Source organism: Merops nubicus, unplaced genomic scaffold, assembly GCF_000691845.1.
Source record: "Merops nubicus isolate BGI_N331 unplaced genomic scaffold, ASM69184v1 scaffold513, whole genome shotgun sequence".
NCBI classification, from domain to species: Eukaryota; Metazoa; Chordata; class Aves; order Coraciiformes; family Meropidae; genus Merops; species Merops nubicus.
This window is the reverse complement of record NW_008599363.1, coordinates 29,164-55,928: the sequence shown is the minus strand read 5'-3', so window position 1 is coordinate 55,928 and position 26,765 is coordinate 29,164. Positions and strand designations below refer to the sequence as shown.

Genomic DNA, 26,765 nt, shown 5'->3' with positions numbered 1-26,765 from the left:
TACTGAAGTAAAAGAGGGAAAATGGGGAAAGACTTTGAGATCTTAGACCCTTTTTCTGGATACGGAGAAGGTGGGTAGGGTAGGGAAGGGTGGGATAGGGTAGGGTAGGGTAGGGTAGGAAATGAGTTTACATCTCCGTGGGCTCTGACCAGACTTTGGCAATGAATCCAGATTTTGTCAAGTTTCTGTGGATCTTTCCAGGAAAATGGCATGCAGCAGACAAAAGGCATCCTGAAGTCCCACAGAGAAGATGCCCAGCAGAGCCACAGGTCACTCAAGCAGCAAACAGCATGGCTTAAAGAGTGGGAACAAAAGATACCACAAACAGAAGAGCCTTCCCTTTTCCCAAATCATTTTTTTTTCCTATTGAAACCACTAAATCTTAATGAATTTATTAGCCCTCTAGAAATGAGGGCAGGTAATTGCAACGATACAGGATTCAAGATCAAGTTTACCACATTTAATTCAGAAGAAAAGCCAATGATGGCTCAACTCACTGGAGATACTGTAATATGGAATGAAAATGTACTTTAAAAAGAAAACAAAAAAAAGGAAGAAAGAAAAAAGCAGTTTTTGATGAGCAGTTCTAGAAGTCCAGGTCATCCTGGTCAATCTTATCAGAGTCTGCTTTCTTTTCAGAAGCCTGAACTTCATCAGTATGTTCAACCTTCTTTGGATCTTCACCTTCAGCATCTGCCTGGTCCTCATTTCCCAAAGGATCAGTGCATGAAGATCCTCCATCCTCTTCCTCGCTCTCAGGATACATCTGTGAGGGTTTGCTGCTCTCATCACTTCGAACCTCTCCATTAGGTTGGTTGTTCATGGAGTTGTCATCATCTTTGGATACCTCTTCAGCTTCATCTTCAGACCCCTTCTGGGATTGCTGTGAGAAGTTTCGGACAGAAGAATAACAAAAAAAGGCTGCTTTGTTCAGAATCTCTATTTTTTTTCTGAATTTACTGCCTTTGGCTTTGGAGGGTCTCACAGAAACCTTCTTGACTTTGTCTTCATGTGTTTCTTGTGCCTTGTCAGGGTCATCACCGATAGGTTCCTCTTCATTTTCATCAAATTTGTCACGTCCTTCACTGTTGTCTTCTTCCTTAGCTGAACATGCTGCATCTTCTGACTCTGGATTTGCATCTTCCACTGCCTCAGCTTCGTCTTGCTCAGCTTCTTCATTTCTTTCTGCAGCATCTCCTGCAGGGTTGTCATCAGTTCCATCAGCATCTCCTCCGCATTCAGATGTCTCTTCCTCGTCATCAGCCCCGATGTCCTCATCCTCTGGCTCCTCTGCTTCTTCAGCTTCATTGTCAGCTTCATCTTCAGTTTTGGACTTCTCTTCAGCTTCCTGCTCTTCATTTTGGGTTTCTTCTTGTTCTTCCTCGTCCCTGTTTACTTCATCCTCCTCTTCCTTTGTTTCTTCCTCCTCTTTTGCTCCCTCTTTTTCCTCTTTTGCTTCTTCATCATCCTCATCCTCTTTTGGATTTTCTTCCTCCTCTTTTGCTCCCTCTTCTTCCTCTTTTGCTTCTTCATCATCCTCATCCTCTTTTGGATTTTCTTCCTCCTCTTGCACTTCCTCCACCTCTTTTGTTTCTTCCTCTTCCTTCACTTCCTCCTCCTTGTCTTTTATTTCTTCTTCTTCTTCCTCCTTCACTTCCTCCTCTTCCTCTTTTGTTTCTTCCTCCTCCTTCTCTTCCTCCTCTTCCTCTTTCGTTTCTTCTTCCTCCTCTTTCTCTTCCTCCTCTTCCTCTTTTGTTTCTTCCTCCTCTTCCTTCACTTCCTCCTCTTCTTCTTTTATTTCTCCTTCCTCCTCCTTCTCTTCCTCTTCTTCCTCTTTTGTTTCTTCTTCCTCCTCCTTCTCTTCCTCCTCTTCCTCTTTTGTTTCTTCCTCCTCCTCCTTCATTTCCTCTTCCTCCTCTTTTACCTCTTCCTCGTCATCCTTCACTTCTTCCTCCTCTTTTGTTTCTTCTTCTTCTTCCTTCATTTCCTCTTCCTCCTCTTTTGCTTCCTCTTCCTCCTCTTTTGCTTCCTCCTCCTCCTTCGTGTCTTCCTCTTTTGTTTCTTCCTCTTCCTCCTCCACTTTCTCTTCCTCATTCTCCTTCTCTTCCTCCTCTTTTATTTCCTCTTCCTCCTTTGTTTCCTCTGATGCTTCTTCTTTTACTTCTTCATCTTCTTTTTCTTCTGTTTCTCCCTCTTCATCATCCTCTTTGGTTTCTTCCTCTTCTGCCTTCATTGCTGCCTCTTCCCCCAGTTCTTCTTCCTTTTCTCCTTCTTCTTCTTTGGTTTCTTCATCTTTGACCTCATCCTCACAGTTTTGACTCTCTGATATTTCAGGTTCATTTCCATCTCCATTCAAGACTGAGCTGCCCACCTCATTTAATTCTGGGTCCTTTTCTTCATCACCCTCCACTTCTTGTTCACTTGGCTGGAGATCACCCTCATTCTCCTCATTTGGATTACAATTTTCTGCCACTTCCTCTGTGGGAACTGTTTTGACTTCCTGGGCTGCTTCTGATACACAGTCTGCCCCATTGTCATTTTTCTTCAGCCTCAGGATTTGCTGTAAATCAAACGCCTTCATGACTGGGGCATTGGTGGCCACCACGATGTTTCTTGGCTTGGAAGCCATTTTTTTCCTCACACAAGAGTCACATGGGCAGTACTCGTCCTCACTTGTTTGTTTACTAATACTGGCCTCAAAAGCTGCACTAAATACTATATCTTCATCTACATGAAATGATAAGTCTGATGTGTCCTCCAGCCAAGTCTCGGTCCCATTCTTGTCGTTGAAGTGTGACTTTTTATGCATAGTCTGCAGCCGTCGCCTCCTCTGCTCAGTTTGGAGTGTTGACTCACGCTTGAGTGGTTCATCCGGAGGTCTTGGCATCTTCTTCCCAGCTCTGTTCTTGATCTTCCTCAGCTCTTTCTCTATGCTTTTTTGTATCCTTTTACTCACGTCCTCCTTCAGCTCCAGTATCATTTCATCCGTCTGCCGGTTGTTCTGCAGGTTCCACCTGACCTTAAACTCATTCATGGCACTGACATAGTGAGCCATGAACTCTTTCTCGATTTTCTTGAGCAGTCTCAGGACCCAGACTGGGTCTGGGTCCATTGAATTTTGCTGGACAAGGGATGTGTCCACACTGGTGGCCATATCGACTTTGGGCTCTGGGTCATTTGGAGACTCTTTTTCAAGCTGCTCTTCCAAATCAGCTTTGGGCTCTGGGTCATTTGGAGACTCTTTTTCAAGCTGCTCTTCCAAATCAGCTTTGGGCTCTGGGTCATTTGGTGACTCTTTTTCAAGCTGCTCTTCCAAATCAGCTTTCAGCTCTGTCACACAATCTACGTCATTGACATTTGTATCATCATCAGCAGCTAGCTGATCAGCTTCCTCTTCAAGATTTGCTTTTGAGACATCATCATTTGGAGCTTCAGCTTCTTCTTGTTCATTTTCAGTTAATTTGCTGTCTTCTTTGTTTTCATTTTCTTCCTCTTCCTCCTGACCATTTTCACAGTTACTGCACTGATCCTCCTTATTCTCTTCTGCCTCCTGAATTAGAGAGTCCTCTTTAGTAGACTGTGCTTTTTCCTCAACTTTTGATTCTGAGCAGGCTGTTGAAGGTCGGCATGACTGCTCTTCCTCTTTGCATTGCTCCTCAGCCTCAGTCACTTCAGTGCCTGTCTCCACATTTTCCTCTTGTCCAGCTGATTTGCATTCAGCAGCCTTCTGTGCCGTTATAGTGCAGTCCCTGGCACAAGCTGTAGTCTCTTCTCCTGAGCCACCAGAACCACTGCTAACATCAACCCCAGAGGAGGACATGGGAGTGAAGTCATAATCCACATATTTTGTGGCTTTAAACCCAGAGGCTGTCTTTGCTTGCTCACTTGCCTCTTGACCTGAGCTTGGAACACTTTTTTCAGCTGTGCATCCAAACCACAAGGCTTGAAAAATGTTCAGCAGCTCCATGTACCTTGATTTATTCAAACCTTTTGATTTATCTGATGGATCTTCTGACTCTTCATCAAGGAGCTGGAGACCGGCAAGACAAGTAAGCAAAATGTTGGCAGAGTTACTCAGTTTTCTCCCCATGGTAGGGGACACTTCAGGCAAACTGTGTGATCGGTCAAATTTCGTTTCATGTTTTGAACTGAGCAAGGCCTTCATGATCTGGACAGAAGTCTGAACAGAGGTTGGCAGGTCTCTTCTGTTATTTTGGCTGGATGTAACCGACTGGTTGCATTCTGCCTGATCAGCTTTGGCAGCTTCAGACATAGCCTCAGAGATCTGCTCCTGATTCTCACATTCTTCAGCTTCTTCATTAATAGCAGTGCCTTCTGCTGTCTCTTTTCCCACTTCATCCGTTGCCTCATTTTCAGCCTCCTCTACATCCTTTTTCTCTGCTTTTTCATCCTCTGGGGTTCCCTCGACATTAGTACAGGATGATGCCACCATGGTTGCTTCTGCACATTCTTCTTCTGGATCATCCTCCATTTCATATTTCATAATCAATGTTTCTGAAGGGATTTTACTTAACCATTCTTGCACAACTTCTTCTGGAGAGGTATTTGGTAGAGTAGATGGCATTATATCACTCTCTTCCTGCTGCACGTCAGCGCATTCCAACTCTCCCTCCACTTTTCTGCTGCAAGAATCATCCCCCTCTTTATTCTTCTGATCGTTTGTTTCAGTTGCGTTTGATTTGGACCCATAGGAAGTTGGTTTGGAGGAATCTACAATTTCTTTCTGCTCTTTTCCTGTGGTCAGCACTGACTCGGTACCTACGCTGCTGATGGAGGAGTTCTTCAACATGGTTGAACGTATTTGTTTGCTCTTTGGCTTCCCTTTTGGTGGGGCAGGACAATGCATGCTACGGACTGACAAAGTCTCAGACAGTGATGCTCGGCTGGAGTTGGACATCTTCACATGAAGATTTCTAGGCTTTGTCTGCCTTGATTTGGAAGACTGAGATATATTTGACTGTGAACACCTATCACTACTTTCCTGGGATATCTGTGTCAACAAGCATTTATCTTTTACTTCTGACTTTGAAGAGACTCTTGAAGAGACACTGGCAGGATTGCCATTCCTAGTCCCAGTCTCAGCTGAGCGGTCACATTTTGAGCATAGACTCTCACTCATACTTCCCTCTCTTGAAGAGGGGTCCTCTGAATTAATCTTGGAGTGACCCTCTCTATCTTTTCTGTTAATATTTGAAACACTTGAGCAGAGGGATGATGGCTTGCTGTTTTCTTCTCTATGACTTCTCTTCTTTGAGCCTATTGAGGATTCACTGTAGCCATGGGTGGTACTTTTCGAGCTTTTCTCCTCAGTAAAACCTCTAATTGCATCTGCTTCACTAGTAGATGAAATATTTGACTGAAAAGATCCTGAGTTGTGAGACATGGGATCTCCAATGGATTTTTTCTTGATTTCACATGAACTTTTGGAATAATTAGATGCCCTGCTGCATGATCTTGGATCATCTGCATGTAAGGAATTCTTCTTTTTATTTGGAGTAGATTCAAGTGAGGACACAGACCTTTCAGACTGTGCATCCAAATGAATATGGCTGCGTTTGCTCCTTTTGGATCCCCTGGAAGACCAAGAGGCATTGCACAAAATGATCTCATCACTGTCACTTTTCTTGCTATTCCTGTCACTAACTCTGGAACGGGAGGTTCCTTGTGTAGAACATCGTTCACCTTCACTGCTCTCACCTCTGATTGATTGGCTGGGCTTTGTCTTTGCTGACACTGAGCTGACTTCATTCATTTCACTTTCTTCTTGTTCTGCATCAGCCTCTTCAGCCTTTCTCTTAGAGCAGCACTCGCTGGAGGAGGAGAGCACTGCGTTGTCATCAGAGTGGTCATCCTGTGCACTCTTTGCTCTTGGTGTGGTGTGGTTACTAGACTTGCTGTACACGCTATTGGCAGGAGTGGAGGACCTCATGTTATCTTCTTGATTTGCCTTCTGAACGCTTGAGGAGGACATGCTCCTACCCACGCTACTTGTTTCCTCACAGATGTTCCTCGTGCTCTGTCTGGACCGCAGAGATGACCTTGACATGACACTCCCAACTCTGCTGCTTTCAACCTCTTCCATATCTTCCTTTAAACACTTCACAGAGGAAACTTCAAAACAGCTTTCGTTGTCATTTTGTGAACTGTTTTTGCCAGCCTCATGATCTTCAGGGGCGTCCTTACTATCCAGGTTGTTTTCACAGCTTGAATGTGACATTAAACCCAAGGATGAAGGTCTGTGACTGTTGCTCGTGCTTGTCCGCGTGTATTCTTGCTGGTCTTCTCCATTGGAAGCAGCTGTAGACAAATCAGTTCGACACATACACTTTTTAATGGATCTGTATTCCACTCTGTTCTCTATAGTCTCTGAGTAGGATGAGGACTCTTGCACAACGTGCTCAGAGAATTCCCCACTGGATGTGGTGTGGATGCTATCCACAGATGCCATTTTTTTGTGGACTACTCTCCTCCGAGAAGATGTGCTGGAGCATGAAGATCGTGTGTGCCAGGTGCTTCGTACACTGGGCTCTTCCCTCTGAGATGTGTGCATGGGGTTTTTCCAAATGTCATAGTCCTGGTGTTTCCTTCCACAGCTATGACAATGAGCCTCATCACATTCTGACTCCTCAAGTTTTGACATGTAAGAATCAATATCACAGGGATATAATGAATCGTCTGCCTCTGAGCTGACTTCTGGATTCATTTTCTGTATGGGGTCTACTCCATTGTCCTCCTCTACGCCTCCCTCTTCACAAGGCATCTGGTTCATCACGTTGGACTTCCTGATCTGGGTGGACCACTGCAAAGTCTCATCATTTAGCAGGCGGAAGCGGACTTTCATCTCGACGGACAGGCTACCATCCTTGTTGACATGGACCCGCTTTTCTATGTCATCATTCACCAAGGAGTGGACCAGGTCACCAGGTTTTGGATGGGAGAAACTGTTTGAGAAAGGTGCCCCGTTATCCGGAGAGGCAGCGAGACCATTAGGATACGACTTCTCTGATGATAAAGAAAACCTCATTGACCTGTTGCTCGATGCTGACCGTGGATGGATAACACTTTTTTTGGCTTTCAGTCCAAAGTTCACTGGAGTTTGAAGTAAGTAAAAAAAAAAGAGAGAAACGTTAACTCATATAAAGATGACACAAAATAGATCAAACCCCAAACTACTCAATGCTGGTATTATTGTATTAAAGCCAAGTCCATGACAGTTTACATAATTTGAAAATTTGACTTTGACTAAGTGATGGCCATAAATGTTAAGTTTTGAACAAACAGTCTGTATTAAAATCTTCTACACCTTAACTTTATTTTTTTTTTTAATCTAAATTGAAACATACTTTTTTGTTGTTGCTTTATGTGCATGCCAGGAAGAAAAAAAATATATTCACAAAGCAATTTAGTCTCAAAGTTTCTGTATTTTACCACATAGCAAATATCCTTTTATTTAAGTGTACAACTTTTCATCCTTCTTAGTCAGTTGGGGGAAAAAAGTACATGGAGAAATGACCCCCTTCCTTAGATAAGGGTCAAGTGTTGTGCATTTAATGTGCACCACTCACTTCTTCACTCACATGCCAGGGAACACACGTGTGGCCACGTAGACCAGAGCAGCACTCTGTTCCTGTGGTAATTAATGAATAATTATAGAATCATAGAATTATTTAGGTTGGAAATGGTCTTCAAGATCATTGAATCCAACCACTAACCCAGCACTCACAGGTCACCACTAAACCACGTCCCTCAGTGATACATTTACATCTTTTCATGTTGTGTATTATAATGCTTATTCAAATATAAAGGACAAATGCAAAATGAATTGTAAGCTGGTGATGGTTACAAAGAAAAATAGTGGTAGTTAGAGGAAATCAGTGACAGAAAGGGAATTTTAAGAATTGTAATCTGAAGAACATCTCTATGGCCCAGTGCAGTGATTTGCATAGATTTATTGAGGTCCTAGCCACTTCTTCTCAAGCAGAGTACATTTCTATCATGCCATCTTGCAAGGTATGCATCTATCTTGTTTCTAATACATATGTTTGTTCAAAGTTTACATTTATATACCTACCACACACCTCTGTAGGTATATGGATACACAGCTGAATGGAGGACATTTTGGGAAAGAAGTGTAGAACAAGGAGCACACCAACTAAGATCAACAGCACATGAAATAGCTTCTATCTGACCTGATATATTGGCTCAGTATCTTGATGGACAAATCTTCAGTTTATTCCCACTGCTTCCTCCAATTTTTTATGTCTCAGGCAATGAGTGAGTGATGCCTCTGCCCTTGAATTTCTACAACTAGTGGTCAATACACAAAGGAATCTTTCCTGGTTCCTGGTGTTGACAATGGAGAGAAAGAGGTGCCCTTCCACTTTGTTTCATCCTAAAACAATTCCCTAATATAGGTAGGATGAATTGCCATCTGGAGATGGGAAGTTTCTCTCCATAGACTACCAAGAGCAGCTGGTTTACCTGTGACCTGAGATAACTCACAATGAAGTGCCTAAGAAATATCATCCTGAATAACCAATAACACCTTCCTTCCTGAACATAAACTTTCCATGAAAACATGCTTTGTTTCCAAAGGGCTACACTGGAGGTAGATATTAATTGTCAGGAGTTTGAAATGCCCACCAGAAGGTATAAATCATTTAGAGAAAGTGTAACTGAGTCTGGGAAACTGAGTCTCCTGCTGACAAAACCAGAGCATCCTGTGGTCTGGGAGCAGGCAAATGCAGAAGTGCAGGTGCTGCATGACAGACAGACAAGGGGATGGAGGATTCGTGGGAAATCTCTAGGGTTTGGGGAGTCTCAGAGGCAGACACAGGAAAGGAGGGAGTTCTGGAAGGAAAAGGAGACACAGAGATATGAAAGAGGAAGGGAAGTCAGCCAGACACGGGGAACATGTACAAGAAAGACTGGAGGGTGTAGGGAGGAAATCCTAGAAGGAAACCAGAGAAAAAGCAGGGGAGGATGGAAAGGCCTGGGAGGCAGGGAGAGGGAAGTACATTTTCCACGTGAAATCGGCACATTGGGGCAGCACAATAGGCGTCAGGAGTCTCCATGTGGTGGGACACAGGCCTGGAGAGGACTGTGCACTACGCCCCAGACGTTTTCCTTACTTTCGTTGTTTGCGTTGACGTTGTTGCCGTTGGAACGAGGAGCTACCTCGGGCAGCTTCTCCACTGAGTGTTTCCTCAAGTTCTCTGTGGAGATGGGTTTAAATGGCTCCCGGCCAACACACACCAGCACGCTGGGGCAATGGAGCAGGGCCTGCATGCTGTCAATCTAGAAAGAGAAGAGCAAAAGGATCACCACAATCCAGTAGAGCAGAACTAGGTCTTACCTGCCAGGTCCAGAATCAATTGAGATTTGGATGTTGGCCACAATAAAATAAACATGGTTCTGGGGAACTTCAGGATCTACCAGACCCTGTTGGCAGGCTGTGTTGCAGTAGTCTTTCACTGAAAGGAAGACTGCTGTGTTTTAATCAGATCTCCTAAGATAGGGAAGGGTTGAGAGAGATTGCCTCAGGAAAAAGCTATCTCATATATTACAACATTTCACTTCTTCTGGGAAAGATTTAGGCATGAGCAACGTGATTACATACAACGAGGAATCAGGATTAATATGGCAGAAAACAATTTTTACCCAAATTCAGTGTTTATCTAGGTTCTAAAGGAGCAGGAATCACTCTTGTGATGAGCATGGGTTAGACAAAGCCTTGATCCCTCTCCCATCACGCTTCTGCAATTCCTTGTTTTGTAAGACCAAAGTTAAGCTCCCAGGTAAACCACTTGTTTGCCTCTAAAAGGATGATGAGATTGTCTTGGTGCCTGAGAAGGTTTTAGAATTGCCACCATCTGGCAGCTTTGTGCTGTCAGGAGTCTCCACACTCCTGATGATAGGTTGTTCCTTCCTCCTCAGACACAGGAGAACATCTTTAGAGCTTCTGGGGGTTCACCAATAAGAATTGACTCTACAATGGGTTACCAAGTGAGCTAGCTCTGGTGAAGGACCAAGCACTATCTTGCCTGCAAGATGCACCCTGACCTCACTGTGTCACTTAATTATCAACCCTTTAACAAGCAACAGAGCGTGGAAAAGAGCAAATCTCAGAGGAGCTGTGATGACAGTTGGGCAGTTATCACACGTGCTTGGCATAACAGTGCAGGAAGAAAGGGCCCCACTCTAAATATTGCAAGGGAATGAAGAATCAGACCCCCTTCAGAGCCCATGTCTTTAGTTTGGGAAGTGTTTCTGGGGTTTTCTGAGATCAGTGAGCACCAAAAGGGCATTGAGAGGTACCAAGATAACAGCGCTGCATCCCGTGCCAAGAAGAGAGTGAAAGTGTGAAGGGTGAAAGAACAAGACAGAGACAAGCAGAATCACACTCAAGATCCAGTTAAACACTTCAGGCAATTCTTCTTACAGGAAAACATATGGCATTGACTTTTTTAGTGGGCATACACTGAGATCTCACCATTTTCAGTATTTTTTATTTACTGTTTGCACTGTAACAACACTTGGAACCTGAGACCAGTTGAGTTTGATGCTGTAGAAACCCCAATAAGTGAAGCTCTGCTCTCTAAAGCTCACATTAAGCACCACTGGGTGTCAAGCAACAAAACCAAATCTAAGTGATGAGCAGCATGAAACAGAACCAGAAAATAGCCCACAAATCTCAGCCTATGCCTACTGCTTGTCATTTATCAATCAATCCACTTTTGGTCCATAGATTTCTAAAGGAAACATCTTTGCAGGTCACTCAAAAAGTTTATAGAAAACCTATAGTTTAATAAATTACAGCATTTTGGGTAGTGTTTTGCCACCTGTATATTTATTTTCCTTCTTTACTTTCTCCATCTTTTTTTCTTTTACATTTTTATTTCTTTAGTGAGATCTTTTGCTGTGTCTTCCTATAATTAGAAAAAAGATGAAGGCAAAAAGGAGAAAAAGAAAGAAAAAAGGAGAAGAATGAAATATAGACCAGAAAACCCTTTCTGACATTAATGTAAAATAATCTGACTTTAAAACCCCACTAAGTTTAGGAGCTATTCCTATTTGCAATGGACATTTTTCTTTTTCAGTGAAAGCTATTTTTTTGCCTTTTCCTCACACGTTTCTGTGTCTGTACATAGATCCTTCAATCACACTCATCACTGGCCCGTTGTGTGTGCAGAAAATAGATGGTGCCAACGACACAGCTTCAGGAATCAATGGAGCAGAGCCAGCAGAGTTATTGAGCTTATTTATATTACACAAACCAAATCCTTTCCTAGGGAAGGGATAGTAGTTCATCTCAGTTTGCCCAGCACAGAACTTCCTGTGCTGCTGCAGGAATCCCATCCTCTCAACACCTCTCTGCCTGGGCTGTACAGGGGTCATCTGTCTTCAGGGCAATCAATATGGTATTTTTTATTAGAGGTAAATCATCTTGAAGCAGAATGGCCACTCTTAGGTGTTTACTGACTTACAGCTCGCTCAGCGTGTCTCAGGACTCTGTGTATTGCTTCTCAGATTTCTTTCTTTTTAAAGGATAGATACAAATTGGTTAGAATCAGAATGATTTTTGTGGGAAGGGACCTTTCAAGGTCACCCAGTCCAACCCCCTGCAGGGAGCAGGGACATCTGCAGCTAGAGCAGGGTGCTCAGAGCCCCGGCCAACCTCCCCTGGGATGGTGCCAGGGATGGGGCAGCGACCACCTCTCTGGGCAGCCTGGGCCAGGGGCTCAACACCCTCAGGGTCAACAACGTCTTTGTTTTCTCCAGCCTAAATCTCCCTCTTGGAGTTTCAAACCATCCCCCCTTGTCCTGTCCCAACAGACCCTGCTCAAAAGTCCCCCCCCCATCTTTCTGGCAGGCCCCTGGCAGTCCTGGCAGCCCCCAGCAGGTCTCCCCAGCTGGAGCCTTCTCCTCTCAGCTGCCCCAGCCCAACTCTCTCCTGCTGGGCTCCCAGCAGAGGGGTTCCCCCCTCGGGGCATTGCTGGGGCTCCTCTGGCCCCGCTCCAGCAGGTCCCTGGCTCTGCTGTGCTGAGGACTCCAGAGCTGCCCCAGCACTGCAGGGGGGTCTCCCAGAGCTGGCAGAGGGGCAGGATCCCCTCCCTGCCCTGTGCCCACGCTGCTGGGGGGGGCAGCCCAGGCTGGGGGGGCTCCTGACCAGCTCCTCCCCCCCAGCACCCCCAGGGCCTTCTCCCCAGGGCTGCTCTCCAGCCCTGCACCCCCAGCCTGGGCTGGTACCGGGGGCTGCCCTGACCCAGGGGCAGGACCTTGCACTTGGCCTTGTGGAAACTTATGAGGTTTACACAGGTCTATTTGTCAATCTTGTCCAGGTCATTTCTCATGTGAAGGGGTCAGATCCTGAACCTGCAGGCTACAGTGTCTACTGTTGCTCCTGAATGCTGAGTGAAATATTTGCCTTGTTTCAACTAGTGACAGAATTTCCCCTGGCTTTTCTGGACTCTGCATCCCACTGCTTAGGACTAGGAAACGACACAAAAACATCATAAAAAGCTTTATTTTTTTATCCTGCAAGAGAAGGAATCCCATCCTTCTGCTTGGACTAACAACCATCAGGCAAAGAGTTGCTACAGCTCGGGAATCTGTATTTTCCACACACTTTCTGTCACTGATCTTTATGCTGGGGAAGAACCTGAACATCAAACAGAAAATTGGGGAGGTGGCTTAAGAGATATGATTGTAAGATTTGGCAATAACACCACAGTGAAAAGAAGACACAATAGTTAGTCTTCTTTCAGAAGCACTCTGAGCCCCAAAGAAAGAGGTGTAATCTTAGATCTGATTAAATTATGAGAAAGTAATCTGATGTTCAGGATAGGTAAGAGGTGGGAATGGTCTTGCAGAGGGGACAGTGGGAAATTCAGGATATGGGGTGTTGTTCAAGGCACCTAGGCTCTTATAAGCAGCTTCTATAAAGGAACACATTGTCATCATCTCTTTTAGATGAAACTCCAGCCAACATGACCACTCAATATTTATCAGGAAGCATCATCTGAGCTGAGTGCTGAATATCAGTCTCCAGATTTTTTTGGCGTTGAGTGAGATGGTCTCCAGAGGTATCTTCCAACCTCAATGTAATTCTGTGATTTATTTAGGAGAGGTGGTTGTTTTTTTATATGGACATCAACCTGAGGAAAAGTGGGGTGGAACCAAACGAGTAGAAGGTAGATGTACATTTCTGCCTTAGCTATCATCATCAGTGGGGGAAAATAAATGCCAGTAGGGTGGGATGTGTTTCATTTTAAAGCAGCAATAAAAACTTAGCTATTTGGTGTTTTCTTTTAAGGTGGGGGGAAGATCAGAAGATGCCCCAGTGAAATAAAATGCTTGTGTCTCAGCACAGATTTTTTTTCTGACATTAACATTTCTTGGTTTGCTCAGAGATGCCATTTATCACTTCCCAGCAGTAGCCTGTAAGGAAATCCTTCTGGTAAACAGATTCCCCACTTCCCTCAGGCTACCACAGCAAGATTCTTGAGTGTCCATGCCAGGATACTGCGTTACAAGGAAACAGTATTACATCCCAGTCCAAATTAACCATAAAAACCAAAGGCAACCAATTCTGACCTCTTAAAATCTGGTGGAGATTCACTTTTGTGATAGAGAACAGATCCTGAATACCATTAAAAATTTCCTAAAAGAGAAGGGAATATGCTGCTCTGCTATTTCTTCATTAAGTCATCACACTTGATTGTGAGTCATCTTGATGGAGAACAATAAATATCTCTAGGGGACAGGGTGCTTCACCCCAGGAAAGCCACCTGACAAAGGTGTTGCATTGCCCATTGGACATACCTGTCTCTTTCAATGAAGAAAGTCAATCATCTTAGAGCAGTTGTCTAAATGTAGATACCTAGAGCAATTTTGGATGTTCTAGAGTATTTAATGTGTGCCTGAGGATGGCAGAAAGGATATAAGGTAATATGAGACCTGTGCCCCACCAGACCACCACCTGAAAGCTAAGCAGGAAATATTTAGCACATTCATACAGAGACAGAAAATTGTCTTCATTTGCAAGCTGAATCTCAAAACATAGTAGCTTCAAGAATATTTTAATCCAAGGCAAATGAACAGCCAGGAATAAAATGGAAAAAAAAAATCAATGTTTTATGATAAAGGTTAGGAAAGGATTCCTTTGGATTACTCAGGCCCCATTCAAGCTCTCTTCTGAGTTGTGCCAATGTAATTATCCCTGTCGTGTGAGCTCATGGAAAGGGTTGCTCACAGTTAAGGCAGTTGATGTTCAGAGACAAAAATCCACTAAGCAAAATTCACAGGGAGCAGCCTCTAACAGTTTGCACTCGGTGGGCTGAAAGAGACTCCTGTGAAAGTTTGGCTGTGTGATCTCTGACAAGGAAATTAAGTTTCTCAATCTTACTGTAAAACCTGACTGAAATCCCACCCATAACCAGTGGAGAGAAACTTACTGACCTCTACAGGCTCTGGATCAGAAACCAGGAGGATTATGGAGACTGTGAGTGAAGGTGTGGACCAGAAAGCAGCCAACTCGTTGCCAATACTTGTCTCTGTTGAAATACTTTTATTCTCATCACTCAACTTCTGGCCCACAAACCATCATGATGTCTAAAAGATCAGGTCATGAGCCATGGGGAAAAAAAAAATTGCCATTTGCTGTGTGCTAAACCTCCATGCACAGACTCTCCCAAGGAAATGTCAACGGTGTCTTTAGGTTTCATTGAAGTCTTCTTACTTCTGATAAGAAAATTAAGGTTTTTCAAAGCTGTCCATGTGCACACTTCCTGATGAAAAATGGAAAGGATGAAATGAAAGGATGCCCTCTCTTCTGAATTATGTCTTCTCTTTTTTTTTTTTTCAGTTTGGGTGCTATCCATTGGAGGATGGATTGTCTCCATGGCTGCTACTGTACAGTACCTACCACAAAGGGGCTGTGATCTCAGCAGGGACCTCTAGGTGCTACTGCAGCACAATTAATAAAAAAAATGTCATCAGGACCTAAACAGAAGAAACACAAACAGAATATCTTTAAAATAAGGAATCTGTGGAGAACATGCTATCCTCTGGCTCTTCCTGGAGAAGAAGGAATCTTCCTAAACCCTACACACCTCAGAAGCTGAACAGGGATACCAATTTCTGATGAAGGTAAAATGTTTGGTTCTCCTCTGCTAGCTACCAGCCAGCCAAAGATATTTGAGAGTTAGAGAAAGACAGAATGGGGAAATAATGCAAGATGCAGCTGAGATCACAAGTCCATAAGCTAATCCTCCTTCCAAAGAGCACAGAGATGCAAGGGAGAAACAGGAAAAGCTTGTAACAGATTGAAGGGCTCACGGGCTGAGTTCATTGCCTGCCACGCTGACTCATTGCCTCGTTTCCTTCTGCTCTTTCATCTGCTCCCTTTTGCCTTTTATTCAGATTTACAGCCCTTTGGAGTGCCCTTTCCCTTTGTAGCTGTACTACGTTCAATCTAGGGGGGATCCAGGCTCTGAACTGGGGTATCTTGGTTCAACAATAATGAATTTTGTATTTTATTCCTTCAAAGATGGTATTTTCCCATCCTTCCCCCAGACTTTGCACTAGAGGAATTAGAGAGTGGTTCCTCTGGGGAGTGGTTTTTTAAAGTTATGCTGATCTGTTGGTCAGAAGGTGAATCATGGGGCGTTGCCACTCCTTGCCCACATACAAGTTGGCAAATTAGTGGAAGAAAAGGAGGAGGAAGGTGTAGGAAAGTGCATTTCTTGACCTCACTCTCTCTAACATCAGCGTGGGCAACCTCTTCCACACCCTATAACAGTGGCACAGCCCTTTTCCCATCTGTTGAGAGGCTGGTGGATGTGGCATGGGTGTGTGTTTGATGAGGAGCCAGAAGGCTCTCCCCATCACATCAGAAGGAACACCAAAGAGCTCATATTGAACTCCAAGTAGGGAACTACTGCACTGAAATGGATCTGACCCTCTGCAAACTGTAGAACCCAAGTGATTAGTCCAGAAAAGAGTTCACAGCATCCCTTCCATTTCCCATGGCAAATCAAAATTTACATGGTCTCTTACACAGCCAATCAAATACCAGTGTCCCAGAAAGACATGAACCCATTGGAGAAGATCCAGAAGAGGGCCAAAAAATTTCTCTGAGGGCTGGAACACCTCTGCTATGTGAGGCCAGGCTGAGAGAGCTGGAGTTCAGCCTGGAGAGGAGAAGGCTCCAGGGAGACCTTATTGTGGACTTTCAGTACTTCAAGGGGCCTGTCAGAAAGATGGAGAAAGACTTTTTAGCAGTGCTTTTGGAGAAGGGACACAGGGTGATGGCTTGAAACTAAAAGAGGGGAGATTTAGACTAGAGAGTAGGAAGAAATTTTGTATGTTGAGGGTGTTGAGCCCCTGGCCCAGGCTGCCCAGAGAGGTGGTCGCTGCCCCATCCCTGGAACCATCCCAGGGGAGGCTGTGTTGGAGTCTGAACAACCTGCTCTGGTTGGGGATGTCCCTGCTCAGTGCAGGGGGGTTGGACTGGATGACCTTTAAAGGTCCTTTCCCACCCAAATAGTTTTAAGATTCTGCTTTTACAAACATCAGCATCTTCCAGAACTATTCAGACACGAGCTATCTAGTTTTCTGCTTTGACCACTATGTAAAGCTGCATGAAAAATGACAGCTTTGGGAACTGTGATCTGGAAATCAGGCCATGAAGCACTCAGACAGCCAAGGAAAACATGTGAAAGACAGAGGAATAATACTCTGCTGCTTTCTCTGTCAGCCACAGGCAAAGATCAGGTTTAGCTGTTGCACATCTGGCAGCTTTTCCTGGAGTACTCACAGATGCCTTTTCCCTGTGTGTGACACTTCACAGATGCATGAAGAAAACGTTCTGAGTTTGGCCCTGGAAACAGTCTGGATGAACATGTCTTTCAGCAGTGCAGGAGGAGTCCTACAACCTGAAGTTCAGAGGCCATTGGAAAACATTTTGTAGCAGCAGAAGAGAAACACTGCATGGAAAAAGGGGAACCACAAGGAAAAACTGGGAAAAAAAAGGGCATGAGAAAGCAGAAAAGTTTTTGAGGATCAGTTGAAGAGGGCAGAAAGGGGAAGAAAACTGATTTACAGCCTTGTTCAATTTGGAAGACAGGCTCCTAGGATCATACAAGGGGTGTCACAGTTATTGGCTGTGTGGAGGATGATCTGGTTGATGATGATGATGGTGATTGATGGTGATGATGATGGTGAGAGGCTTCCTGAAGACTTCCACCAAGTGCTGGATTGAGCTGCACCCATCCCCACATCTCACTGACATCATATGTAAGCTTTTGGTGGCCTTTTCTCTACCCACTCACCCTGTCAGCTCAAAATGAGGTCTGGGACTTTCCTAGGGGCAGATCAGCCAGAGAAACTGAAAATTTCAACATGGATGAGAGGAAGGAACTTCTTAGAAAGTTTTTGCTGCAGTTATTTTCCACCTCCTGACCTGCTTCAGTTCCTCACTGAAACAAGTGTCTACCACCTGCTTCGTTGGCAGTAGGTTCATTAAATCTGATCCCTTCAACATCAGCATTTGAAAAACCTGAGTCAGACTAACATCCACCCCAACCCAAGTGCCTGCCCTTATTTTCTCTGAAGGCCAGATTAGTTTGAAAATTGATAAGTCTTGAAAAATGCCAAGCATTTGGTTCTTGTGATCAGCTCTGTGGTGACTGAGTCGGTGGGAAGGGCATGGGTCATGAGTTCAAGTTCTTCCCCATGACCAGAAGTTCTCAAAACTTACTGGTTTTATATGGGGAATAGCTTCCTCATAGATGAAAAGTTATTCCAGCTGGAAGCAAAACCTAGAGTCATAGAATGTTTTAAGCTGTGAGGGACCTTTAAAGACCATCTAGTCCAACCCCCTGCAGGGAGCAGGGACATCTGCAGCTAGAGCAGGGTGCTCAGAGCCCCGGCCAACCTCCCCTGGGATGGTGCCAGGGATGGGGCAGCGACCACCTCTCTGGGCAGCCTGGGCCAGGGGCTCAACACCCTCCGCAGCAACAATTTCTTCCTTTTATCTAGTCTAAATCTCCCTTCTTTTAGTTTCAAACCACCAGCCCTTGTCCTGTCCCAACAGGCCTTGCTGAAAAGATTGTCCCTGTCTTTTTTATAGGCTCCTTTTAGGTAGATGTGCTCCAAAGAGCTGTAGGAGCTGAGTCTGAGTTACACAAACCCTGCTGCATCTAGATCAAACTCATTGATCCATGTGGCATCATTCCATGGTCTTACCATCCCCTGGGGCTCCTAGCATGAACATTTGTGCATTGTGTTGAGCACTATGGATACAGTCTGTGGACTCTAGAAGCTCAGGGCATAAGAGAAACACCTTTAGCTGGAACCTCTGGTTTAATGGAGTAGTTTTCTTGTTACTGAGTCCAGAGTTTCTATTTCCAAAGTCCATAGCACAATTGTGAAAGCTGGAAAGTTGTTTACTTCTACACAGAATTAGCTCCCCTGATGTTAACTGAATTTACTTCAGAAAAGATGCAAACTGAAAGAGAATCAGACCTTGCAAAGAGCTGCAGCAGAATCCTTTGAATTGTCTATTCAGGACCCAACAGGAAGAAGTAAGCTGATGAAATATGCAAAACATCTTCTCTTTTCCTCACCCATTATTGTTAAAAATGCCTAAATCTGCATTTGGAAAATGAAATTTCCCCGTGAAAAGCTTTTCCTGAAAAAAATATTTGCAGGAAGAGTGCTTTTTACTTAAAGGACTTAAGGAAAATTCACAGTTTTTCCAGGAGAGGGTGGAATTCTGCTATTCTTTGTACTCCAGGTAAATAAATAAATAGAAACATCATGCTCACAAATATCACTGCACACAGTGATACGATTGGAAATGTTTTTGCCCTGGATTAAATTCAAAATAATTAGAAAGCAATTACACTTTGATACATTATTATTGAAAGACCAAAATCTCCTCAGGCTAAGGGCATCATTTGCATTTGGTAAATGTTAGATAAGAAAGTATTAGATTGGGTATATATTAGATAAGAAAGTGGCTATCACATGGGGTCCATTTAACTACATCTTGTAAGGCACTGGGCCAAATGATTTCAGGGCATCTCAAAGGTTCATGAAACACACCTGGATATGAGTCTTCTCATGGATCAGGTTCATGGAAAGTTTTGCTGAGGTTTACAGATCGCTTGTGTAAATCTCAACGGAGTCATTGTGGGTTTGGCATGGAATCAGAGAATATGGAACCTGAAACCCACGGTTTGTTTTTAGCCTCTGAGTCACACACGTGGTGGGTGGAAAAGTGGTACAGCTCACTTGGTAACCACGGTTTGCACCAGGTGAGGGGCTGAATTTGGTTACAATTCTTCATACCTGAGCACAGCATGAAACCAAATGTCGTAGTGAATATGTCAACACAGAACCAGAAAATCAACTAACCCAGGGAAGGAAATGATCACCTTTCTCCTCTTATTGTTTATACACACACCACCTTTTAAACCAGCTTATTTACCTCCATGCATCCCATTCCCCCCCCTGCAGCTCCATCAGGGTCTTGATGACACCTGTCATTAAGACAGATGAGTTTGGTAGACAACCCAAACACCAGTGGCCTAGAGGATGCCTGTGGGCACTCTACAGATGTCCTAGAAATGGCTCTGTGGATGTGTAAATCTGAGTCAGGAAATATGTCAGACAAGCCTGTTTCCTGGCCTTGCACCCTAAGGTCACTGTAAGTGCAGTCATTAGGATCAGGAATGATTTAGTAATAATAGTGAGGCCAATCACCTTTACTAATAACAGCTAAAAATAAAAATTATGGGTTTTCTGCTAAATTAAACAATTCTTTTGGATCCGGGGCACTGGAACAGTTGCTTGGACTGTTAAATTTGGAGAATGGTCTTTAGTGCATTTAAAGCCTGGATCAACTGGCCCTCTTCCAAGCAATTCTTGGGCAGATCTAGGAGTCAACACATGCCAAAGACCTTTCCTAAGAAGCAGCTTGAACATGACCACATGATTTTAGAGGCTGTGGGAACTAGATCCTGTTTTGGAGGCTACGTAGTGTCAGTATGTATGGACAGTGGCACTGGGTGTTGAGGTCAGAGTATGTGCCTCAAAATACTCTGCTAGAATAGCTGTAGCCTGTGGTGATACTTCTAGGGGTTGAGGAAGATTTTAGCCTACAGGTTGCTGGAGACTGGGAAAGAATCACTTCATATGTGCCCTTCCTTTTCTCTCCAAGGCTGCTACAACAGCCAAAAATGGCTTGATTTGACCCAGAATGGTTAGTCTTGCCACAGCATCTCGTGTGTCTCATTCAAACCCTACACAAACACAGAATAAAAAGGAGGGTCCTTACCCCAAGGAGTTTCTAATAACTAATCCTTTACAGTCTCCAGTTAGTGGTGCCTGAGGAAGCATTCCTGAACTCCTGATGGCTCCCCTGATTAACTCACACAGCAATTCTCTGATCCCTCAAGGAAAATTGGTTGCATACAGTGCTCATTCTGCAATGTTCTCACTTGCAGAGGCTAAGGCAAAAGACAATCTTTCTGCTCAGCCTTTCTACATCACAGACTGGATCAGATTCACTCATTAAATCTAACAAGTTGTGGATGAGTGCGCCCAAGCAAAAAACCATCTAAGTCTTGGCCTGACTCCAAAAAACATAAACCCAGCCACATCCCTTGGAAAACTCTTCTGACGGTTGATAAATCCCATTTGAGAAGCTCATGGTAATTGCCACCAGTGGCCAGAAACTATGTAGACTATTTGCCATAACACAGTGTGGTTTCAAATGCCATACAAGGAGCCTTGGATTTTAAGGAAGAATTTGGTTTGGGGTTTGTTTCAATTTAAGACAGCCAGTAAAAGGAAGGCCTAGTGATTCAAGGCTAAGTGCAGGAATCAGGACAACTGTGACTAGACACATAGTCACGTCCCTGGGTTCCTGTGACTTAGAGAAGTCTTAATGACTGTTCAGCTGGTGGGCCTTGGATAATTGCCATTGGCAAGGGAAATCCTTTGTTGCTGTGCAGTTGCTGCCACGTAATCCTACACATCATTTCATGTAGTTTCGTTGTCTGTGAGGATTTGTGGCCTTTTATGTGATCTCTGTCTGCTCCTTTGCCTCTAGATTCTTCCAGAAGCAGGTGGTGGGGATCTGCACATAGATGCACTCTCCCATGATTTATACTACAGAGAAAGAAAATCCACTAGATTGTATAAGAAAGTCCATCTGATGGAGAAGATAACCTACAAATTCTGCTCAGCCATGGTTTTTTTTTAATTGGGATAACTTCTCTTAGTATCACACCTGGTTCTTTTGAGTGTAGTAGAACTGATGTCCCTAGTGAAATCTAGGACAGCTGCTATTTTCAACTCTCACCAGCTAGTGGTCTTCAGATACAGAGTCCCATGACTTATATGTGCTAATATTTAAATATCTGTAGTACTTTAAAACTAATGTACGAAAACCTGGGCTTGAGATAATTTTAGGTGACTAGTTTGAGTCAGTCTTCTGATCTTCTGCAGGCAATGGAGAGGCCAACAGGCAAAATGATCCCCTCCCCCATCCTAAATGCCTAATAAACTGATCAGATTTAGATGAACTGAGTCCAGGCCTGACTATCTTTTAGTGTACAAACTTGCACAAATAAAGTTTCACTGACAAGTTAATGACATGTCACTGTTAACCTAAATAACAGTTCTCTCTATCTGGACAACATTTCCAGTTAATCCCCTGGAAAACAGTAACTAGTGGCTTGACCTGAAAAGAACTATATGAGTTATACTTTTTCTTCCTGAAAATTTAACTGATTTTCCTAAGCTAAAATCAAGTTAAATTTCTTTCGAGTCCTACAGTCATCGAATTAGTGTTTTGATTCAAAAACTAACAACAAAAATCGTGGTTAGTTTGGGAAGAGAGGCTCTTGATCTGCTGAAATTCGTGCCCAAAACCTGAGACACCTACTCACTTCTTTGGGACTAGCTCTTCCTTCATAACAGGCAGTCTTCTTGATGCTTAAGAGTAAAAATACTGGTTTTACTTTGTTCAAGGCTTCAGGAGCCAAAATGAAAATTCAGATGTGTAAATACCAACACAACCATTCTGGATTTATAGTAAGATTGGAATCAGGATCCTTCAAACACTGTTTCTACTGAGATGAGTTATAGGCTTGTCCTGAATTCATAGCATTGAAAGACTCTGGCCCAAGAGCAATGAAGATCCCATAATCTGGATCACAGAAGAAGCAACCAGCAAATAGACTGACTTTTCCTAGGAAGTTCATAGAATGCAATTTTGGAAATAAGTGAGAGGTAAATAAGCAGACAAATGGGAATAAGACAAAATAACAGTGAGAAAAATGTGACCACAAAAGCAAGAGCTCTGCTTGCCTCCAGTGGATCTTGGTGCTACACCACCACCTTACAATGAACTTTGTCTGTATTAGGATCCTGAGTATCTGCCCATGACTTTATTTTGACTTTGTTCCATGAAGAAGAAAGAAAGGCAAAACTTTCAGTTTATTTGCTTTATAAAATCACTACTATTCCTTCCTTTTCAGGTAAAACCTTTTGCTAAAGTAAATCTAAGAAAAAAATGAGACAAAATGAGGGCTGCAATAAAAATAAATGAAACTGTTTCTGTCTGGAGAATAAAACGTACTGAGATGTGCCAAACCAGTGAGATTTGCAGTCCAAAAAGTTTATTTCCTTGTCAGTTATGATTGAATTAAAGATTTTCTGAAAACACTTGTGAACTAGGTGGGCTACAAAAGGAAGAAAATACTTTCCTTTGCTTTTTCAAATCAATATTACAAGAAAGAAACATGAAAAAAACAAGCTTGTTCCACATGTGCCTAAGTTTATACACTCATGAAGGTATAATAGGAAACCAAAGACTTGTAATTTGGAAGTGTTCTGGATTTATTCAAGGAAATAATAAAACAGAGCCACAGGAACAGCGTTTGCCAATGATACATTATGTTGCAGAGTTGATTTAACTTAACAAGACTCAAGTTTAGATCTGGAGTTATAGCAGTAGAAGAAAAAGAGATTGAAGGGGCAATACTGTCAGGTCTATGAATAACACTGTCATTGATGGAAGAAATTGATTCACCTGTAGGAGAGATTTTCCCTTTTTTTTTTGGCTCAATTTTCAAGAGATCAGGAAAAAACAAATGACAGAAAAAGAGACATTGTGAACTTGCTATTAAATGCTGTGAATAACGTTATTCTAAGCCTGATAAACACTATCCAGCAGTAGTCCTGATGCATTGCTTTGGGGTGAATCTTACTGTTTTCAGCTAATCTGTTAAATCATAGGAATGAATGTCAAAAGTTATCATTCCCCTTGATGCTAGCCCTTTCTCCAAGAAGTAATGGCCTCTGTAGTAAGCCTTGCCAAAATATACATAGACGTGTCATAAAAGAAGTTTACAAAATTATTAAAAGAGAATGAGCTGTTATTCCAAAAGAATAATATGAGAAACAAGGAAATATCCAAGAAGAATGAAGCATCCAGACACCTTTGAATAATCCTGGAAGGATGGAGGCTTGATTTCATGATCTCTAAGAGAAAAGTGTAAAGGGAAGATGTACAGTCAAGATTCATCTTCAGAACCAGTTGTAGAAGGTTATTTCAGGAAATTCTCCAAACTGTGTGACAAATTCTCCATTTTCACTCCTCAAAGAAACCATTAGTATCTGGTGAAAACTTTGGGACACAACTAATTGTGTATAGGGAACAGAGACCTTGAAGATGAGTTACAACAAGAAAAGTTAGGTAGAAGAGCAGAAATGGCTTAGAGAATAATTATAAAAGGGAAAGATTGGAAAATCTAAGGCAGAGGGATGCCTTTTGTGGTTTAAATGCTTTGCACCTGAGACTAGAGTAACAGCTCTAGGAAGTCCTAACAGGAGTGACTATTGAATGAGCAGTAATAGTGAAAAAGCAAGAGGTAAATGATTGAAATTAAATATGGCCAAAAAAGAATTTGAAAAGATTTTCCAGAAAAGATATTAATAATCACATATTTCCTAGCTAATTGTAAGACAACAACCTTGATCAGGTTGGACCCATAGTCACCTTCAATATTCCACACAAGAATAAAAGGGGTGTAAATTAAATCAATAAGGTACAGAAACGAACTGTATGACAAGATGGTAATGAAAAGTTTCATATGCAAAAAAGGAATCCCAAGGGACCATGGAGAGATTAATTGATGGTATTTGGCCCACACTAATATTTCTGCAGATGAAAAACACGGAGGGAAAAAAGCAGAAGTGGAAGGTCTTTGTGGGACCCCTGGGATTTATTGTGGAAAATATAATCATCACTATACAGAGGATAATCTTAAATTTGGTGGCACACCAGAGAAGATAATCTAGCTGCAACAAAAAGCATCAATATCTTCTCACGTGGTGTTGATGTGCTCCACTCAGCTGCATTGCCAGGGACATGCCAGGCCAACATGTGAGACCTCTTCAGAAGAAATGGAATCACAGGTCAGTCTACGCTAACAAAGATGACAAAGAAATCAGGAGAACCTCAGGTTTGTCAGGAAATGCCTTTGGGAACAGAACGAAGGGGTTGTCCTGCCCCTGATTTATTGTTAGAGTCCACTCTAATTGGTACATTTGTGAAATCATCAATACAAATGTGTCTCTTGATCCCAAGGAGACTCTAATTACTTATGCATTTACTAATTATATAACGATAATGCTGAATATGCCATATCATGAGCAAGACACTCTTCTGTTAGGAGCTATGTACCCACAAGGTGCTACTAAAGGGCCATCTTATTCCATTGAATGCCCAGTTATTAGGTATAGAAAAGTTAGGACTCTGTTGGGACATGTCTCCCAGGAGCCTGTGGGAAATTAGAAGTTTAGTTAGGGCTAATTTATTGCTAGAAGTTTCCTTAGGGTTTTATATCCAGCTACAAAACTTTGAGCTTCTGGACTCCCGACAGACATTGCTCTTATTGACCCCAAACAATATCTGATGTATGAAGTTCTTGAGTGGCTAAACTTGATTATTGTCCATCAGTCCTTCATGCAATTAATGGGGAAGTAACTCACGTGATGCTAATTACACATGCCCAAAGGATTAAGGTAGTGTGCATAAATGTTATTGGCCAGATGGGTGAAGGGATTTGAACCACAGGGAATGGAAATGCTGATGTGATAACACCTCTTGGAATAACTGAGCAGCACCAGGTGCCAGAGATACTTGCCTTTTTCCCATCAACAGTGTAGAGCTTCTTCACAGGGAACTGCAGGATCTCTGAAATCTCATCCAGGAGTGTTTTGAAGCTCCTGGCGTTTCTGCGGTTAAGGATAATTGAGCGCCGAAAACCACTTTCTCCATTCTTAAGTAGAGTGATTTTCTTGGGGATTCTGGGGCCGTGGTGAGTAAAAGGTGTAGAATAATCTTCAAGCTTGCCCTCCTGAGCTGCTCTTCTCAAGGTACTGGAGGGACGACCGTTTCGTGGAGGGCCTGGCCTGTGTCCCCCAGCAGTAATGGGAATGGGTTTGACGTATTTCTTGTCGGAGCAAAGGTACCACCCTCCATCCTCCAGCTGGTCCAGCTCACTGATGCAATGTATTCCTCGTGGGGTGGTGATGGTCCGTACCCCAAATGGCAGTGGCACCCGATGAGAGAGGTCATCCATGAGCGCGTTGAAGCTCTTGAAGCTTCGCTGGTTGATGGCCATCTTGACTCCGGCAAACTGAGGATCTCCACTCTTGAAGAAGGTTATTTTTTTGGCTGGAGGTACCTTGGTGACAGTGCTTGTCCGAGCCACGGAGGGAAGGGTCTGCTCATAGTTGTAGGAGCTGGTGGTTGACACGTAGTCAGCAGGCACCTGAGTCATCCCTTTTGCTTAAAGGTAACTACAAGAGAAGCAAAAACAGAGTAGGGTTTGAGTCATCCAGCGTCAACGCCTGACTAGCATGGGGGCAAAGTTTGTTTTCCTCACAGGAGTTTTACCATCTATGCTTGAACAAGAGTAGGTTGTACCAACGTGGAGCTATGAACTCACTGGCTCAGAGGAAACACAGCAGGAAGAGTGGCCATAACCCTGCTCCTCACAGTTAAACCTTGCTCGTCCTGCAGATGCCAATGAGATATTCAGTCAGTCCTAGTCGCCCCTGGGGCACAAAAACCATGAGTCAGACCCCAAGCAAAACCCACAAAAACTGATATTTGTGCATTGCTGTCCTTTTGAGTTTCGTGTCTTCCTTGCTTATATTTTTGAGGTTTTCTCTGAAACTCTCAGAGCCAGTGATTATTTTGATTTTACTTTCACAAGCAGAGCGCTGTAACCCTTTAACTCCATGGACTTGTGCATAAGAAAAACCAGGGCAAAACTGAATTTGTTCATGTAGTGATGGCACCTTGTAGGACACAACCAGTCCTGAACGTGCCGAGGGGCAGAGGATCCTGGTTTCAGAAGGGGTCATGCCATGGTGTGCCCAGGGAAGGTCTGGATGAACATCCGTGGTAGTTATGCAAACAAATAACGGTAAGAGGCATCACAAGACATCAAACAGAATTACAAGAATTGGTTCTGCTAAACGGTGGGAAGATTTGAAATCAGCCTGCTAAGCAGAGGTGTGATGGGAACAACCTGACCCATTTGTGTCAGAGCAGCAGGTGTCCTTCAGTTTTAAAGCTAAGCTGTCTTCTGTGCTTGGCTGGTGCTTGAACCCCACCTTTGGGAACCCAAATGTTTTTTAATGTCTTTGTCACA

At 43.3% G+C, this 26,765-nt stretch overlaps 1 protein-coding gene across 1 annotated transcript; it reads right to left on the bottom strand.

The window, feature by feature from the left end:
• Nucleotides 1-586: 586 nt before the first annotated feature.
• Nucleotides 587-25,886, bottom strand: RP1L1 (retinitis pigmentosa 1-like 1). Its single transcript, XM_008937334.1, has 6 exons — nt 25,248-25,886; nt 9,153-9,318; nt 6,775-7,023; nt 2,372-4,842; nt 1,583-2,125; nt 587-1,411 (listed from the first exon to the last, which is right to left on the bottom strand). The coding sequence occupies exons 1-6, from the start codon at nt 25,884-25,886 to the stop codon at nt 587-589; spliced, it is 4,893 nt and encodes a 1,630-aa protein (XP_008935582.1).
• Nucleotides 25,887-26,765: the final 879 nt, after the last annotated feature.